The following is a 17,146-nucleotide window of genomic DNA, read 5'->3' on the forward strand; positions in this document are numbered from 1 at the left end:
ACTCACATGTCTTCTATGTGAACACAAAGCCAGGTGCATGGGGGCGTCCCCCGCCCACCAGATGTTTCTTCAAGCATGAGGAAGAACAAACCCAAAATTGTCTTTCTTTTCCTTATGCTTGGCTAATGTCCCTCAGAAGTATTAATACAATTTCTAAAAATGTTATACCATTTTATCAATGGTAATCTATATATTTATTTTATTCTACACACTTTACCTATGACTAACTTTCCTAATGATTAACAATCTATTCCTATACTTTATCCTAACACACACAATGGAACTTAAACAAAAGGACTAAAACCAGTTTTGCATAATGTGGCCCAGTCCAAAGGTCATGCTGGGCTCTCAGCACTAGGGCTCTTTGATGTGGTCCTGGCTTGAACCAGGACCTGTCTGGAAACCTAAACCACAGTCAAAGGGAAATGAGAACAGTGAGTTTCTAATGTGAGCTTGTGTTCTCCCAGTCTCGGAGTCTTCATGCTTGAGCTAACAGGAGGCTTTATTGCCAAGAAAAGGGAGAGGTAATGGGGTCAAAAGCTCCCGAACACATCCTAGTGGTCTCGGGGTCGACGGCCCTCCCTGATCCCTAACGCTCAGTGGGCCTCCATGGCCGGCTCCCAACAGATCACTGAGTATGATAGACTCCAAATCCATCCAAGTTGCTGCGGAGTCCATACGTTTGTCCTTCTTTGTGGCTGCATGATATTCCATTGTGTATATGTAACGCTTTTTTAAAAATCCAGTTCAGCTTTGTTGGACAGCATGGTTAGTTCCATGTTTTTGCTCTTGTGAATAGAGCTGCAATAAACATACATGTGCGGGTATCTTTTTTGGTAGAATTACTGGAGTTCCTCCAGGTATATTACCCATGGGGGATTGCTGGGTCATATGGGAGGTCAATTTCTAGCTCTTTCAGAAATCGCCACACTGTCTTTCAAAGAGGTTGCACTAGTTTGCATTCCCACCAGCTGTGTAGAAGCGTTCCTTTTTCTCCAAATCCTTTGCCAGCACCTGTTATTGTTTGTTTTATTAATGATGGCTATTCTTGCTGGGGTTAGGTGGTATCTCAATGTGGTTTTGACTTGCATTTCTCTGATGATGAGTGAGGCTGAGCACCTTTTCATGTGTCTGTTGGCTGCCCGTATATCTTCTTTTGAGAAGTGTCTGTTCATGTCTTTTGCCCACTTTTTTAACGGGGCTGTTTGTTTTTTTCCTTTCAGCACATTTGAGTTCCCTGTAGATTCTAGATGTTAGGCCTTTGTCAGATGTACAGTTGGCAGATATTTTTTCCCATTCTGTGGGCTCTGTCTCCCCGCTCTCTTGATGGTTTCCTTTGCTTGGCAGAAGCTTGTCAGTTTGATGAGGTCCCACTTGTCTATCTTATCTCTTGTGGCCTGGGCACGATGTTACTCGCATAGTTCTGTGGTGGTAGCTGTAGTTCAAGCAGTACTTGGTCATGGTGTTGGTGAGAGTTATACAACTATGATCTTGCCATGGTATCCATGTAATTCTGCAAGGTTGCTCCTGGTATTTGTTTCACCTGGTGACACTGATGGAGGCTTTCACCTAACTGTGATATTGGGGCATTCACAGAACTCATGATATATTCATGATAGCCACATAGTTGTTGATTGGAGGTGATAGCATTCATACGACTATGAGTGCGGGTATTGGTATGGACATCATCTTATGTCATTGCTTATGGTGTTCACATGACTGTGATGCCAGTGTGGTTTTCCCATAATGCTGTGGTGGCAGCAGTGGTTGTCTTCACGTAGCTACAATGTGGGTGGTGGTGTGTTGTCATAATACCATGATGGTGGCCGCCTACTCTGTGAAGTTTGTCCTGGCGTTCACATGACTCAGCAACGTTTGTTGTGGTGTTGACGTGATTGTGGAACCTGCCGTGGGGCTGTTCCCATCACATGGTGGCGTTGTGGGTGTTCACAAATTCTCCGCTCGCGGTTGTGGTTTCACATAACTATGAAGCTTGTTGTGGGAGGCACACAGCTCTATGACAGCCATCACAGGAGTCACACGATTTTGCGAAGTTGGTGATGGTCCTGGCATGTTTTGCTGGTGTGGGTCACATAACTCTGTGGCATTGACTGTGGTAGTTACCCAGCACTGACATTGGTGGTGGCGGTGTTTCTGCAGTGTTTGTGGCGGTATTCACATAACGCTGTGACATTCGTCTTGGTATCCCCACATAATTCTCTGACGATGGTGGTGTTTCTGTTTCTGTAACCTCCACAGTGAAGGTTGTGTTCATGCAAATCTGTGAGATCGCCGGTGGTGTTTACTTGACATTACAATGTTCTTGGCAGTGGTCACATAACTCAGTGACATGACTCAGGCTGTTCATATAACCTCTCGACAGCGGTCCTGGTGTTCACAAGACTCTGATGTTGGCAGTGGTAGGACAGAGTACACTGTTGAGTTCATCATGGTATGCAGGTAACCCTGAGATGATCGCTGTGGTATTCATTTCACTGACAGACTCATCAGGGTGTCAACATAATTTTGTGTCAGTGCTGGAGGTGGAATTCACCAAGCACTGCAATGTTATTGATAGTGGTATTTGCATAACTCTCCATCAGTGACCGTGGTATTCTCATAAACCTGTGGTGTCTGCCATGGTAGTCACACGATTTTGTGACATTGGCTGTGGTGGTTAATATAACTGTCTGTCACTGAATGTATTTTGGGCATAACTCTGCTGTGTTGGTTATGGGATTTACATAACGTTTTGTTATTGTTGTTGGCAGTCTTCACATATCTCTGTGGAGCTGTCCATGGTGGTAGTCATACTGTTCTGTGATGTTAGTCATGGTCGTGTTCCCATAACTGCAGCGTTGGCTGTGCCGTTCTAATAACCCTACAAAGTTGGTAGTGGTGAGAGGGGAGGAAGACAGACGCTGGCTAGGCAGAGTGACAGGGAGGGTCTCCGGGAGAATTAACACCTGCGGGAACACCCCCGCATCACCCTAATTATATAACTAGCAATTAGCTGTGATCTGGGGGTGGTGGCATTCACATAGCCCTGCGACAGGGCTGGTTGGGGTGTTTCCAGAACGGCGTCATTGGTTGTTTATTCACAGTACTCGGTCACATCAAACGGAGCATTTGCACAATGCCGAGACATCAGTGGTGGGAGTATTCACATAACTTTGCAAAAGTGGTGTTGATATATTCACACAAATCTGCCATGTTGCGAGTGGCAGTATTCTTGCAACTGCAGTGCTGGCCATGACTCTACAACAATGGTGGTAGTATTCATATACCTCTGTGACTTTGACATATGTTATTGACATCAATAGGCACCCATGGAGGGATGGCTGTTCCTACAACTCTGCAACATTGGTCTGGTTTTCACACAACTCTGTGATGGTGTGTGATAGTCACATTATTCATATAAATAGAATCATCCCTTGGATACCACAGAGGAGTAGTTCCAGGGACCTCAAGGACACCAAAATCCACAGATGTGCAAGTCCTTTATGGAAAATGCCTAGTATTTGCTTGTAATCTATGCATACCCTCCTGTATACTTTAAATCATCTCTAGATTACATATCTAATACAAAATAAATACAGTATAGATAGTTGTCATGCTGTTTTGTTTTTTATTTGTATTGCTATATTGTTCTTTTTATTGGGTTTCTTTGAATATTTTGATCAACAGTTAGTTGAATCTGTGGATGTGGAACCTGCAGATGTGGAGGGCCAGCCATATACACCATGGTGGGGCAGGTATTCATACAACTCTAACGGTGGCAGTGGTAGTCACATAACTCTTCATTGCCATTCACAGTTTTCACACAACTCTATGACATGGTCATGATATTTGCATAATTCCACAATGCTGGGGGTGGTGTTCATGTCACATCGTTTTCTTGTGGTAGGTTCATCATTCTCATAATTCTGGAACACCATGGTGGTGGTGGTGGTAGCGGGACTCCCATAACTCTAGGACGCTGGTGTTCATGGTATTCAAGGACTCTGTGCGGTCAGTGTGGTATTCATATAACTGTGACACTGGAATGGTTTTCACATAACTTTGGATGTTGGATGTTGTGTTTGAATAACTGTGACTTTGATGGCAGTGTCCCATAACTCTTATATGGTCCTACTATACACGTGAATCTGTGGTGTTGGCTGTTATAATCACACAGCAAGGCTTGCAGTGCTGATGATAGTCCGAGTCCTATGTCTCTGTGACATTGGCCAAGGAGTTTTGTGACGGCGATGGTGCTGTCCCAGTAACTGCCTCGGTAGCGGTAGTCTCTTAACACTGCCACAGTGGTGGAGGCATTCAAGTCACGCCACGATGATGGTTGTGGTAGTAGTCATACAACCCTGTAATGGTGTTAGATGTGGTAAACGCCTAACATAACTCTGCAGATTTGGTTATGGTCTTCACATGTCCTGGTCACAGTGGTAAGACTGGTGGTAGTGCTACGGTGGGGATGGTAATCACATTTATGGGTGTTAAGACCTGGGCTCAAAGAAGTTCAAAGTTTTGCTTAAAAGTTACATAGCAAGGTATGACAGAGCCAGACTCGAATTCAGGTTTTCTTTTCCTTCTTTATTTTCTGTTTTTTCAGTTGGGGGTTCAGTCTGTTGTCCAGGCTGGAGTATAGTGGCACGATCACGGCTTACCATAGCCTTGGCCTCTTGGGTTCAAGTGATCCTTCTGCCTCTGCTTCCCGAGTAGCTGGGACTACAGGCACATGCTATCTTGTCTGGCTAAGTTTTTGAATTTTTGCTATGCTGGTCTCAAACTCCTGGGTCCAAGCAATCCTCTTGCCTCAGCCTCCCAAAGTGCTGGGATTATATGTGTGTGCCACCATGCCCGGCAAAATTCAAGTTTTTAAAATAATTCAAATGCAGTCCCTTCTGCACCATACCATGAGGTCTCTTCCTGCTAAATCTAAATTTAGAGGCATTTGTCTGAAGCACATGCACTTCAAACTGTCCAAGGGCTTTAGGACATAAATGTTATGTGTAGTTCTTTATTCATAACTTTAGATATGTCCGTATATTCACATACTCATACACGTTTTCGTGTGTGAAACTGATCAAAATTTAGCTACCCATTTAGATGTATAAGTTTGAACTTCTGAAAACTCATCTTCAATAATGAAAAAGAGGACTTTCTGGTAAACCGAAGTAATCTGTAATTTATTTATAGAACCCCAAACATATTTGCTAGAAAATGAAGTTTCAAGTTGATGAACGTGTTGGTCGTGTTTTCATTCTTTCTTTAAAAATTGTGAACCTCGGCGAGAACTAGAAATGTGCTGTTGTGGCCTGGGTGGTGGTTTAATGGCAAATATGTGTTTTAACAGTAATTGAGTTAAGCGATTAAGATTTCTGCATTGTTCAGTATGTACTGCAGTAAAAATTTGTAAAATTTACATCTAAGTACAAACGATTTTTAGAAAGGTTCAGTGTAGGGACAGTCTAGCCTCTCAGGATATTTCCTAATGGCTATGAGATATAGCTTTTGTAGAAACAGAACGAAGCCTCGTTGTGGAATGTAGAGTTAAAATTCGAGTTAAGAAATGTGCATGGCTTCCCCAAATGTCCTTGTTGTAGTTAGGAATTGTCTGTGTCGTGGTTCTCAAGGCTCATGATTTATTTTTTTGCCCTTGCAGTACTTGGGGTGCATTGAAGTTCTTCGCTCAATGAGGTCTCTGGACTTCAGTACAAGAACACAGATTACCAGGTAAGCCCTCTTGGAAACGGACTTCTGTGATTTTACTTCGGAAAGGAAAGATCTCAGAGGTTGGCAGCCTGGAAATTTTTAGAAGGAAACTATTCCTTGGAGTGTATGTGGCTGGTGACTGTGAGTCAGGACCCTCCTTTTCGCAAAACATTGGCTTGTGTGTCCATGTTTGTGTCATGCGTGTCTCAACAAAGCTGCCCCGAAGGGCGCTCTGCCCTTCTGTGCTCTCTTGACAGTTTAGCTGCCGACATAGGGGACCGCGGAGTGTTTATGTCTGTTTCTTTAAAGTGTGAAACTCGAACACAAGATTGGCATTTTGAAATTGACTGAACCATGTTCTTTTTAAAAAAGAAAATCTAAGTGTCACGAGAGGATTTCCAACAGTATAAACAGAGAATAAAACACATAGAATTGAAAGTCGAAGCTTCTGTGGATGCAGGTCACGCAGTCAGCAGAGCAGTTCTTTACAGTGTCCGTGACTTTGAATGGGTCTTACGTATTCTCCACCACCAGCTAGGGCCTAAGCTTCCCGAGAGCCAGTATTTTAAAACTGTTTTTCTACAACCTTACAGTCTCGTAGAGCTTGCATCTTTAGAAAAATCCCAGTCTAAGTCATCGGAAGGAGAGCTGGACAGTGAGGACAGAGTCTGTGAAGCTGCAACACTTCTGGGGACAAGGAACTTAGGTGGTTTTGGCACTTGTGGGATTGCTTGATTTAAACAGTGACCTTGGACTATGCCTCCTATCGACCTTATTCAAATCACTTACTGAACCCTAGAGAGTCGTTATTTGTAGTAAATAATTTGTATTCTGTTGTAAGTACCATAACAATACCTCATCTTCCGTATTGAAGAAGTCCACCATCAAAAGAGTTCCTGGTTTGTTTGTTTGTTTTTTCAAAGTGCCTTTGTGGAGATGTACCAACAACTCATCTCTGTGAAGGAAGAAATCCATTCCACATATTTGTAGAAAATGGTGTTTTGTAGACAAAGGAATGGTGCTTGGATTGAGAGCGCGTCAAAGAAAAGTTTGAGTGTTTTCTTAGTGAGTTATTTATTCACCTGACCCATAAAAAGACACAGCTGTGCATCCAGGTGGGCAGGTGTCCAAGCCTGGGAGAATACGGAGACTATACTGTATAGTTCACATTCTCTGGTGTGGTGGCTATTTTTATAAGGAATGGTAGTCAACTGGGGAGAACTGTTGACCATTTCTATCTAATGTCCTTCCTAGATACTAGGATTTTGGGGATGATTTCATGAAATTCTAATCCTCCTTATTGAACTATTAAGCATGACAACACTATATGCTGGCAACATGGGCTGTCCTGTTCTGTACAGCCTCCCTGTGGTCAAAATGTATACACAAATGACTGAGGTTTCTTCACGGGGCACAGACCAAGCTCTGCTCCCTGGGGGGTGGCAGCAAGGTGGGGTGAGGGAACAAGTGAATCATTCTGGTCTTTTTTTGTGGAGGATGTGACTCTTGGGAGCCTCCGGAGTAGAACCCATATGAACAGAAGTGATCGTAACACTGCAGAAGAAAGCAGTTAGAACAGACATGGGTGATTTCAAGGTTTCAGCGTCTTTCTCCAACTACCTGTCTGTTCAATTAAAACGTTTGCAGTCCCCAGCACAGCCCTGACAGCTGGGCTTCACTGTTTGTATACACAAACACAGGACTCTGTTTCAGAACTGGGGTATTGGAAAACCCTTCAGGGGCATGCTTAAAATCCTCTTCGTGTGAAAACCACAATCACACCTGTGAAAGGAAAAGATCTTTCTTTTAGGAAAGGGATCTTGTTCAGTGTGTTGGCTGGGGTCTGTAGGGATGCTGATTGCTGGTGGCAGCATGTGTATTCTGAAGTTCAGTGCATGGCCAGGTTACATCACTAAAGCGGCAAGGTGCAGGGTGTAAATGAACACACGGATCTGCCGTCCGAGAGGGTGTGGACTGAGGCTGTGACAGTCGGTTCTTTTCTGCTGAACGTTTGGTGGGAGGGCTTTGGTGGGAAGGCGGATGAGTGACCATGGGGTGTGGAAGTGCTAAGCCCTCAGCAGGCACAGGACTGAGTCTGAGCAAAAGAACAAGCCAGGCTTGGTGCTCTGAACAAGGGGCCGAGGCCTGGAGACGTCTGGATTTGGCACAAACCGCAACTCAGCACACGTGGAGGAGGTGGGCTTCTCGACTGCCCTGTGGCCAGTGGGTGTCGTCTTCAACTCGGAGGAATGCAGGCCAGACAAGGCCTCAGCGCAGCCTCGCAGCTCCGTCCGGCCTGTCTTCTCCTCTGAGAGTCAATGCTGAAGGCTCAGCAGAGCTTGGCTCTCGGGCCACGTCAGGCTTCCGACATTCTATAAATGCTCTCAGAAGAAAAAGTCCAAGGTAAACACCTCACCATGCCGCCCTTCAGTGCCACGGCATCCCGAGCACCTCGTGCATGCTGCATGTACTCTCCCCTGCCTGAAGCTGTGCGTCCTCATTGGGCTCCCCACGCGAGGGACCTACCGGGGTGCCGGCGGGCGGTGACCCAGGGAGGGACCTCCTCCACCACGGACATCTGCCGTGGCCCTGCCTCCCCCAGACATTTCTGTGTTGCACGGATGGTTAATCCCAAGATTATCCGGGGGGCGAAACAAGGCATGGTGTGAGATTTCAAGATAGGCTGCGCTTGCTAACGAGATATTTGTGTTGTTTAGAGAGGACTCCCTGTCCTCAGGGCCTCGCCCCATGGGAGAAGACGTGTGGTGCGGAGGAGGGACGTTGAGGAGGCAGGGCAGGTAAGGCCAGGGCCCCAGGAACCTGGGGACACCTCAGCAGTCCGGGAAGTGCTGTGAAGGGCTGACTGTATCTGCCCGGGTGAATGATGGGAAAGCCCAGGGAAGCAGGATCTGGAGTATCTTTTGTTCAGGGCTCGTAGTCACGATTTCCTCTTTAAGAGTGGCTAGCACGACCCCCACTAAGTGAGCGGGATTTGCTGTGGCTGCTTTATGGGAATGAAGGGCCTTCTTTGAGGGTTAGGGTGACACCCCCGCTCGGCAAGCACCCGGAGGTCACTCTGAAGAGTCCTGCATTTGGAAATCCGTCACGTACCTGATGCTAAGATATGCATTTTTGCGCCTGGCACAGGGGTAGAAAATGAGCTGACTTTTGCTCACCGGCTTTCTTGGCTCTGATGAGGACTCTCATTCCTCTGGATATCCCTGGAGGCAGCAAGTGTGTTCTGAAGCTCTGCGTGTGGCCTGAGCCCGTCAAGGGAATAAAGCAGACGTCAGTCATGCATTGGGGAAGCATCTTGAGAAATGTGTCATTAGGGGGTTCATAGTTGCGCCAGCATCAGAGAGTGCACTTGCACGGACCTAGAGGACCTAGCCTGCGACACACCTGGGCTGTGTGGTGTGGTCTGTTGCTCCTAGGCTACAGATATCTCCTAGGGTACAAACTACGGACTCTGCAGGTGACAGTAACACAGAGGAAAGGATCTGTGTGTCTGTCACCTCCAAACATAGAAAAGGACCGTGAGAATACGGCATTATACTCTTATAGGACCACGGTTGCTTATTCAGTCTCCTGTTGACCGAAATGTCCTGATGCGGTGCCTGACGGTACCTGATGATCATATTCCAAAATTCCCTTGTCACTACAAAGCAATCGCCTCTAATGTTGACTTAAGTTCAATGTGCCAGGGAAAGGAGCACATCTATTTTAATAGAGTCTCCGAGGTGGAGGGAATCTCAGCTTTAGACAGGAGCATTCCCAGGGCCGGGCGCAGTAGCTCACACCTATAGTCCCAGCACTTTGGGAGGCCGAGGTGAGAGGATTGCCTGAGCCTATGGGTTCGAGACCCGCCTGGGCAACTTGGTGAGACCTCGACTCTACAGTAAGTCACAAAAACTAGCCGGGTGTGGTGGTGCGTGCCTGTAGTTCCAACTACTTGGGAGGCTGAGGCTGAAGAGTCACCTGAACCCAGCAGGTCGAGGCTGCGGTGGCTGTGAGCGTGCCACTGCCTCCAGCTTGGGCAACAGAGACGCCAACTTAAAAAAATAGGAAGAAGAAAGAAGTACGCCCCTGTGAATTACCCCTTCCCACCCTGTGCATCTGGGCAGAATGACTGGCTTTGAGGCTGTGGCCCTAGAGGCTCCTTCTGATGTGCCTGTTCTGAACCTGCCGCATGCCAAGCCTTTCACAGCCCTGAACCTCCAGGGTGAGGCCTGGCAGGGAGGGGCTTGTGTCTTCTCAGTTTAGACTTCTTTCTGCAAACACCAGCTTGCCAGAGTGCGTGTGTATCCCGCCGTGGGAATAGAGCAGGCTGAATCCTTACACTTACTGCCAGGTTGTCACTCCAGTTTTAACACCAGCTAGAATGACGCCTTCCCCTTGTGTCTCCTTCGTTGGTATCTGTGGCAAGAATGTCCGAGGCCCTTAGACCGTAGCCAGGAAAGAGGCCGGGTTCACACGGTGATGGGGCGTGCCTGTAAAACTCCCAGAAACACAGAAGAGGGGTCTACAGGCCTGGGAGACTTCCCAGAGGAGGGCCGTTCCACAGAGGCAGGGTGGAGTGTGCTGGGGTGGGGAGAGATGGGTGGGTGAGGAGAAGTGGATGGGTTGGGTGGGTGTGTTGGGGTGGGGAGAGGTGAGTAGAATGGGGTGGGGAGAGGGGGTGGGGGGAAGGCGGCTTGGTAGTGAGAGGGCAGACACCATGGGAAGGTGGGTGGAGTGGAGAGGCGGGGTGGGAAGCTCCAGGCAGCCCCCGAGGTGTCCTGCTCCTTGTCTCCAGATGATGACAAGGCACAGAAGACCTCTGTCCCTTCCTTATCCCATCACTCTCGAAGGAGCGGACCCCTCGCCCATCGCAAATTCCTCTGAGCGTCTGTCAGCCTTGCTCCAGGGGCCCATGGGGATGTCCCGTGTCCCGTGGGCTCTCCGACGTGGGACAGGGCCCCAGAGTTTGCCTGGGCCATCTTGCTTTCTAGAGCAGTGGTTCTCGAACCCAAGTGGCGGCCTCAGAATGACCTGGGATTCTGCTGCCCGTGGGCTGCTGAGTCCGCCCCCAAGGCTTCTGACGCAGCCAGTCTGCGGCACGAGTGGGGATGTGGGTTTCCCGCAGACTCCCAGGGCGGGCTGACGCTGCCGGTCCAGGGGCCACTTTGAGGACCCGTGTTCTGAGGTTCTGTGTGTAGCTTCAGAGCCACTTGCAACTAGCATCTATGAACACAAGTCTGCTTATTTTTTTTAAGTGATCCCACTCATCCAGAAGTTTTCAGAATGGAGAATGTAGACGACTTGGTGGTGGAGAACGGTTTAAATAGAAGCCACGAAACGAATCCGTGGTGCTGGCTCCCATACTCCCAGGGACCATCTGGCATGGTGCAAGTTCATCGTCCTCACTCCAGAGCACATCTGTGCCACCTGCACCTCAGACGGCCCCCTTTCTGTCTCTTTCTCTGAGTTGGTGTCCCCCCCACATGCATCACTCCTTTTGAACCCCTTGGCTCTGGGCAGGGGCAGCCCTGTGCGGCAGGCTTGCAGACCCACGAGCCGGATTTCTGTCTGGGCTCTATACCTGCCCAGTCACGTGACCTTGTGCACACGCCTCCAGTTCTTTGTCTCGGAGTCTCTCTGTCTGTAACGTGGTCACTGTTGTGGTGCCTCCTTCGTGGGCCTGAGAACAGAATAAGTGAATGTGTGAAAAGCCCTTGGCATGCTTCTAGCACGGGGACGGGCTCAGAGGTGGTGGCTGATGTGGATTGTCTCGTTTTTATTGCGTCCCCTCCTTGCCGGCCATCTTGTGGCTTCAAGAAACACTTCCAGACACATGTGCCATACATCTCTGCCGTCAGCTCTGGATTTCCTCTTGAGGTCCAGGCCTGGGTGGACGCCTCTCTTGGAAGCGCTCGGCCAGCTGCCGAGGTCCCAGTCCTGTCTCACGACGCCTTCCTGTCGGGTGCCTTCCCTGGTCAGAGACAGCTCTATCCCTGAATTCTTATGTGCCACCCAAACTCTAAATCTTGGAGTCAGTTTCCTCCCATCTTTCTCCCTTGTTTAATGATCAGTTCTGTCTGATTCTCCCTTGGAAGCTCTCTTGCAATTTCTTTTTCTAGTCTTCCTCTCCTTCAGTTTCCTTTGGGTGAATGCATCTGAAACTACTGCTTTCCATTGAAATTTACTGTTTACTGTCACCTGCAGAATGCAGTGAGAAGTTCTTTTTTTTTTCTGAGTCAGACTCTCACTCTGTCACCCAGGATAGAGTGTAGTGGCACAGTCACAGCCACCGCAGCCTTGACCTGCTGGCTCAGGCGATCCTTCTGCTTCAGCCCTCCCAGTAGCTGGAACCATAGGCAGCTAATTTTTTGATTTATTGCGGAGATGAGGTTTCGCCAGGTTGTCTGGGCTGGTCTCGAACCCCTGGACTCAGCCAGTCCTCTTGCCTCAGCCTCCCAAAGTGCTGGGATGACAGGCTTGAGCCACCACGCCCGGCCAGTGCTAAATTCTTAACTGAGCATTTAATGCTCTGCTGGCCAGCCCCAGCTTCCCTCTCCAAACCTGCATCTCACACCTCCCCAGATCCCCTCTGCAAGGAGCGCCTGCCACTCTCCAGGCCCCCTGTCCGCGTCTGCCTGTCACCCTCAGGCTGAACATTCAGCCACCTGCACACTAATTGTGACCTGAGCTGGAGGCCGCTTGGTCCAGATTGATCTGTGGCCTCTGGCCTCCCTATGTGCTGCGGTGAGCTTCTTTAAAGACTCAGCATTTCTCATCCGCCCTAAAGTGCAGGTCCTCATGGACATCACCCATGGGTGCTTGGAAATGTCAAGCAAAATGGTGTGTAGCAGCTCCTTGAAAAATGTCCTTTTCTTCAACATCTTGTTATGCTGCTGATGAGAAAAAAAGATAGTTTTGGCCATACGCTGTTTCACTTAATGGCAGTTTCCAAGAGCCTGTTGATGATGTTAGGTGAAGACTCACTGTATTATCTACTGCAAAACACTCCATTGTTTTATAGCCACTGGAAAAGCAGGGCTATTAACATATGACACAGTGCTTTCATATCACTTAGGATCAACTTCCATATGTTGAAAAGGCTCTTATGGATTATTCCAGATGCAGATTTATAGCATGATTACACGTGTAAATCTTTTAAAAGGAAAATATAAGCAATATAAAAAAGGTATTCCTAAAAGCCTCTTTAAACTCAGAGCCTGAATATGCAGAATCATTGCTTGACTCAGAATCATTGCCATCTAGGTTTTCCTTCTAACTTTTATTGTCATTCAGGCCATCTTAAGAGTACTGGAAACCAATGAAATTGGAATAAGAAAAAAATAGAGAAAATATTTGAAACTAAAAGTGGTTTTTAGGAAGATGAATACCTGCCAGGCTCGGTGGCTCAGACCTGTAATCCTAGCACTTTGGGAGGCCGAGATAAGAGTGTTGCCTGAGCCCACGGGTTTGAGACCAGCCTGGGCAACATGGTGAGACCTTTTCTCTATAAAAAGTAAATAAATTAGCCGGGCATGGTAGCTGCTTGGTAGTTCCAGCTACTTGGAAGACTGAGGTGGGAGGATCACCGGAGCTCAGCAAGTCGACACTGGGCTGGTCGTGAGTATGCCACTGCACTCCAACCTGGGTGATAGAATGAGACTCCAACTCAAAAAAAAAAAAGACAGAAAGGTCAATACCAATGGTAAACTATTAGTTATACTAATCAAATCAAGAGAGATAAAATTCAATTGACCAATTTGAAACAAAGACACTGTAGACACTGAAAGAATAATAAGGAGGTGCTAAGAACAACTTGCTGCCTGTGAATTTGACAGCTTAGATGAAATGGAACTTTTTGAAAGATACAACTACCAGTGTTTACTGAAGAAAACTTAGATAATCTGAATAGGCCTATATCAATCACGGAAATTAAATGAATAGTAAAAAAAATTCATAGAGAAAACTCCAGGGCAGATGACTCCAGTGGGGAATGCTATCAAACATTTAAGGAAGAAATAGCACCAGTTCTCCACAGTGTTTTCCAGACGATGGCGGGGAGGTCACATTCCACTTCATTTTATGAGGCCAGTATTATCCTGATACCAAAGCCAGATGAAAGTATTGCAAGAAAAGAAAACGCATGCACATAGACACAAAACCTGACAGTATGTTACCCGGCCGTATTGAGCAATATGTCAACAAGATAACTCCACACTAGACCCTGGATGGGTTTTCCAGGATTGTAAGGCAGGTTCCATAAAGAAAAAAAGTCGACGTAATTCCCCATATTAGCAGACTAAAAAGGAAAAATTATATGACTATCTCAACACATGCAGGAAGCCTTTGACAAAATTCACATACATTCATAAAAAAACACAGCACGCTAGAAATAGAAAGACACGTCCTCTTATCTGATAACAAGGCATCCACGAAGAACCTACAGTGAATGTCATATTCGTGGTGAAAACGGGATCCTCTCCCTCTGAGACTGGGAACGGGCAAGGCAGCAAGGCAAGAAAAACAGTGAGAACGGGACAAATTGGACACGGAGAAATAAATTGTCTTTTTTTTGGCAGGTGACATAGTCACCAACATAGACAGTCCCGGAAAGTCTACATAAAAGCCATAGAAACAATAAGCAAGGTGGCAGGTACAGTGCCTACATTCTCTCTATAACAAAGGTCGATTGGAAAATGACGTTGAAAAAGAACCATCGATGATAGTTTGAAAACATGAACTACTTTAGGGGTAAATGTAGGGAAATATGTGTAAGACCTATATGCTGAATGCTATTAAATACCGACAGAAAAATTAAAGATCTCAGTAAGTGGAGCAAGTTGGCGACAAGGCTCAGTATTGTTAAAACGTCCAGTCTTTCCAGTGGATTTATAGATTGAACACAATTCCAAAGTCCCAGCAGGGGAGATTTAAGTCCTTAAATGTATATAGATAATTGAAGACCAAGAATAGCCAAAACAATTTTGGCAAAGCAGTACAAAAAAAGTCCACAAGGTCAAGGTACAGTCAGTCACCAATGTCATGTGGAGTCAGTCAAAGAGAGGATGTAAAATGGATACTGTTAGAAAAGGAATGGGGTCTTGAGGCAGGCAACAGTATGGCCGGAACTTAGAAACGCCAGGCAAGGTGAGAGAAGCCGGACGCAAAGGCTTCGCGCTATAGGATTCCATTTATCTGGCATTCTTGAAAGGCAAAATGCGGAGTGTGAAGCCAGTTACTAGTTGCCAGGGTCTGGAGGTGGGAGGAAGGGGACACTTTGGGGATAATAGAAATATTCTGTTGATGATGATTACATAACTATATGAGCTTTTCAAAACATGGAACTGCACATCTAAAAAAGGTGAATTATGCCTTAGTGTACCTGACTTTAAAAAAAGTTCTTGGCTGGGCACGGTGGCTCAGCCTGTCATCCCAGCACTTTGGGAGGCCAAGGCAAGAGGATTGCCTGAGCCCAGGGGTTTGAGGCCAGCCCAGACAACTTGGCGAAACCTCATCTCTACAATAAATCACAAAAATTAGTCGGGTAGGGTGGTATGCATCTGTAATTCCAGTTACTTGGAAGGCTGAGGCCGAAGGATTGCCTGAGCCCCGCAGGTCGAGGCTGCAGTGGCCATGAGCAGCATGCCACTGCACTCCAGCCTGGGCGACAGAGTGGGAGGCCAACTCAAAACAAAAACAAAAAAAGTTCTCCACTGTTGTCTCTGGAGAATTCTTTGAAGCTAATGATATTCATTCTACAAATTACAGGAAAGGGTTAACTACGTCACAAGTGCAACTGTCCCCAGTGATTTCAGAAACGTTAAAAACTGAGAAAATGTACAACTTGGATTAATTCTCAGTGGCATCTTCTCTTCCCTACCAGACTCCAAGACCCTTGATGGCATCATGTGCGTCTGGCTTTTCCTTATATCTCACAGGCTCTTGATTAATATTTTTGGGGTCGGTTAATGCATTTTACAGCAGAGACGCTTCTTAGACCTGAACTAATAGATGGATCATTTTGTGCCTGGGAAACATAGGAAAGGCATGGATAAAAATCAGGCATGAAATTTAGATGAAATAACTATATCCTATGGATCAAAATGTATTCATTCATTTGGACTATAAAAATAACACCATCAAATTAATATGGGCTTGTTGGTACAGAGTTAGAACGTACAGAAGCCGTGGAACCTGCCATCACAAACTCAACACGGTTGATATTTTAAAGGATTGCATTCCAACTCCAAGATGTCCTCTTTTCACATTTTGGTATCTCTGAAATCTAGAGGCATCTTGCACTCAGTGGTGTCTTATCATCTCTTTTTGCTAGGCTGATGGTGGTTGCGTGGCAGCTGTCAGCCCTGAGCACGTGCATACTTGGGGCTGCTCATGTCAATGCCATCAGGTGACTGACCCTTAGTGATTAGCCCACCAGCCATTAAGGGAACAGAGTCCTCACTGTTGACCAAGACCTTCCACCAGTCCCTTCTGGAAAAGCCAAGTGTTGAAGCTTGTAGAATGGACTTCAGTGGTGTGGGAGAAAATACTGGAAATTACTGTGGTGCATTCTTCTGAAAAGCTGCTGTGTCACCTCCATACTCAGTGGTGCAGAGCATGGGATAGCACAGAAATGCACAGACACAAACCCTGCTGCCTCCAAAAGGGACTCAGAAGTGTTGAAATTAGAGCAAGAAGAAGGTGGAGGAATACTTAAACTTACTTATTTCACTTGCCTGTGTGTTTTTATGTATGCCGAAGACCGATATATAATAAAAATCAGAGCATTAGTAAGTCTAAAAGAGTTTTCTAAAAGAAAATTTTAAGTGATAGGAAAGTTATTGTGTTAGAGTTTTATTGGCCGCATATTTTTCTTCAGTTGTGGAACAAAAAATAGGATCTATTTCACAATCACAGTTTGATTCAGTACAGCGTTTACTTCCTTATTTTTTCTATGCGTTAAAAACTTTTTACGAAACTTTAAGCTAATAGAAAAGGGGTAAAAATAGGACAAAGGAATCCTGTGTATCCCAACATTTCCTGAGCAATCTGAGAATAAGTTGGAGATACTGTGCCTTTTTCACCTTGCCTAGTTAAGTGTGTGTTTCCTGAGGACAGTGGTATTTTCTTACGTATTCACAGCACAAAGATCAAACTGAAAACTTTGGCACTAATGGAACACAATTACCTAATGTAGTAGTCTAAATCCAAATTTCATCAGTTGTCCCGATAATGTCCTTCAGAGCTGTTTTTGTTCCCAGTCCAGGACTTAATCCAGGACCACGCATTGCGTTTCGTGATTGCATCTCCTGGGAGTCCTTTAATCTGGATAGCTTCTCAGCCTTTCCTTCCCTTTTTTGACATTGACATTTCTTAAGAGTACATGCGCCGGGCTCGGTGGCTCAGCCTGTAATCCCGTGCCTTTGGGAGGCTGAGG

The 17,146-nt window shown here is 46.3% G+C and overlaps 1 protein-coding gene and 1 long non-coding RNA gene across 2 annotated transcripts in view; both read left to right on the forward strand.

Annotated features, from left to right (window-relative positions):
• The window catches only part of SHC3 (SHC adaptor protein 3), a 137,596-nt gene that overhangs the window by 38,059 nt on the left and 82,391 nt on the right, over positions 1-17,146 (forward strand). Inside the window, exon 2 of the mRNA XM_008055448.1 lies at positions 5,663-5,733. Coding sequence (XP_008053639.1) covers positions 5,663-5,733 — 71 coding nt within the window. The remainder of the gene's footprint in view (positions 1-5,662; positions 5,734-17,146) is intronic.
• LOC103257749 overlaps positions 7,821-17,146 on the forward strand; it is a 19,576-nt gene continuing 10,250 nt past the window's right edge. The window contains exons 1-2 of the long non-coding RNA XR_504138.1: positions 7,821-8,115; positions 8,430-8,510. This is a non-coding gene — a long non-coding RNA (uncharacterized LOC103257749). The remainder of the gene's footprint in view (positions 8,116-8,429; positions 8,511-17,146) is intronic.

The sequence above is a fragment of the Carlito syrichta genome, unplaced genomic scaffold (assembly GCF_000164805.1).
Source record: "Carlito syrichta isolate Samal-C Ts95f unplaced genomic scaffold, Tarsius_syrichta-2.0.1 Scaffold301855, whole genome shotgun sequence".
Taxonomy (NCBI): Eukaryota; Metazoa; Chordata; class Mammalia; order Primates; family Tarsiidae; genus Carlito; species Carlito syrichta.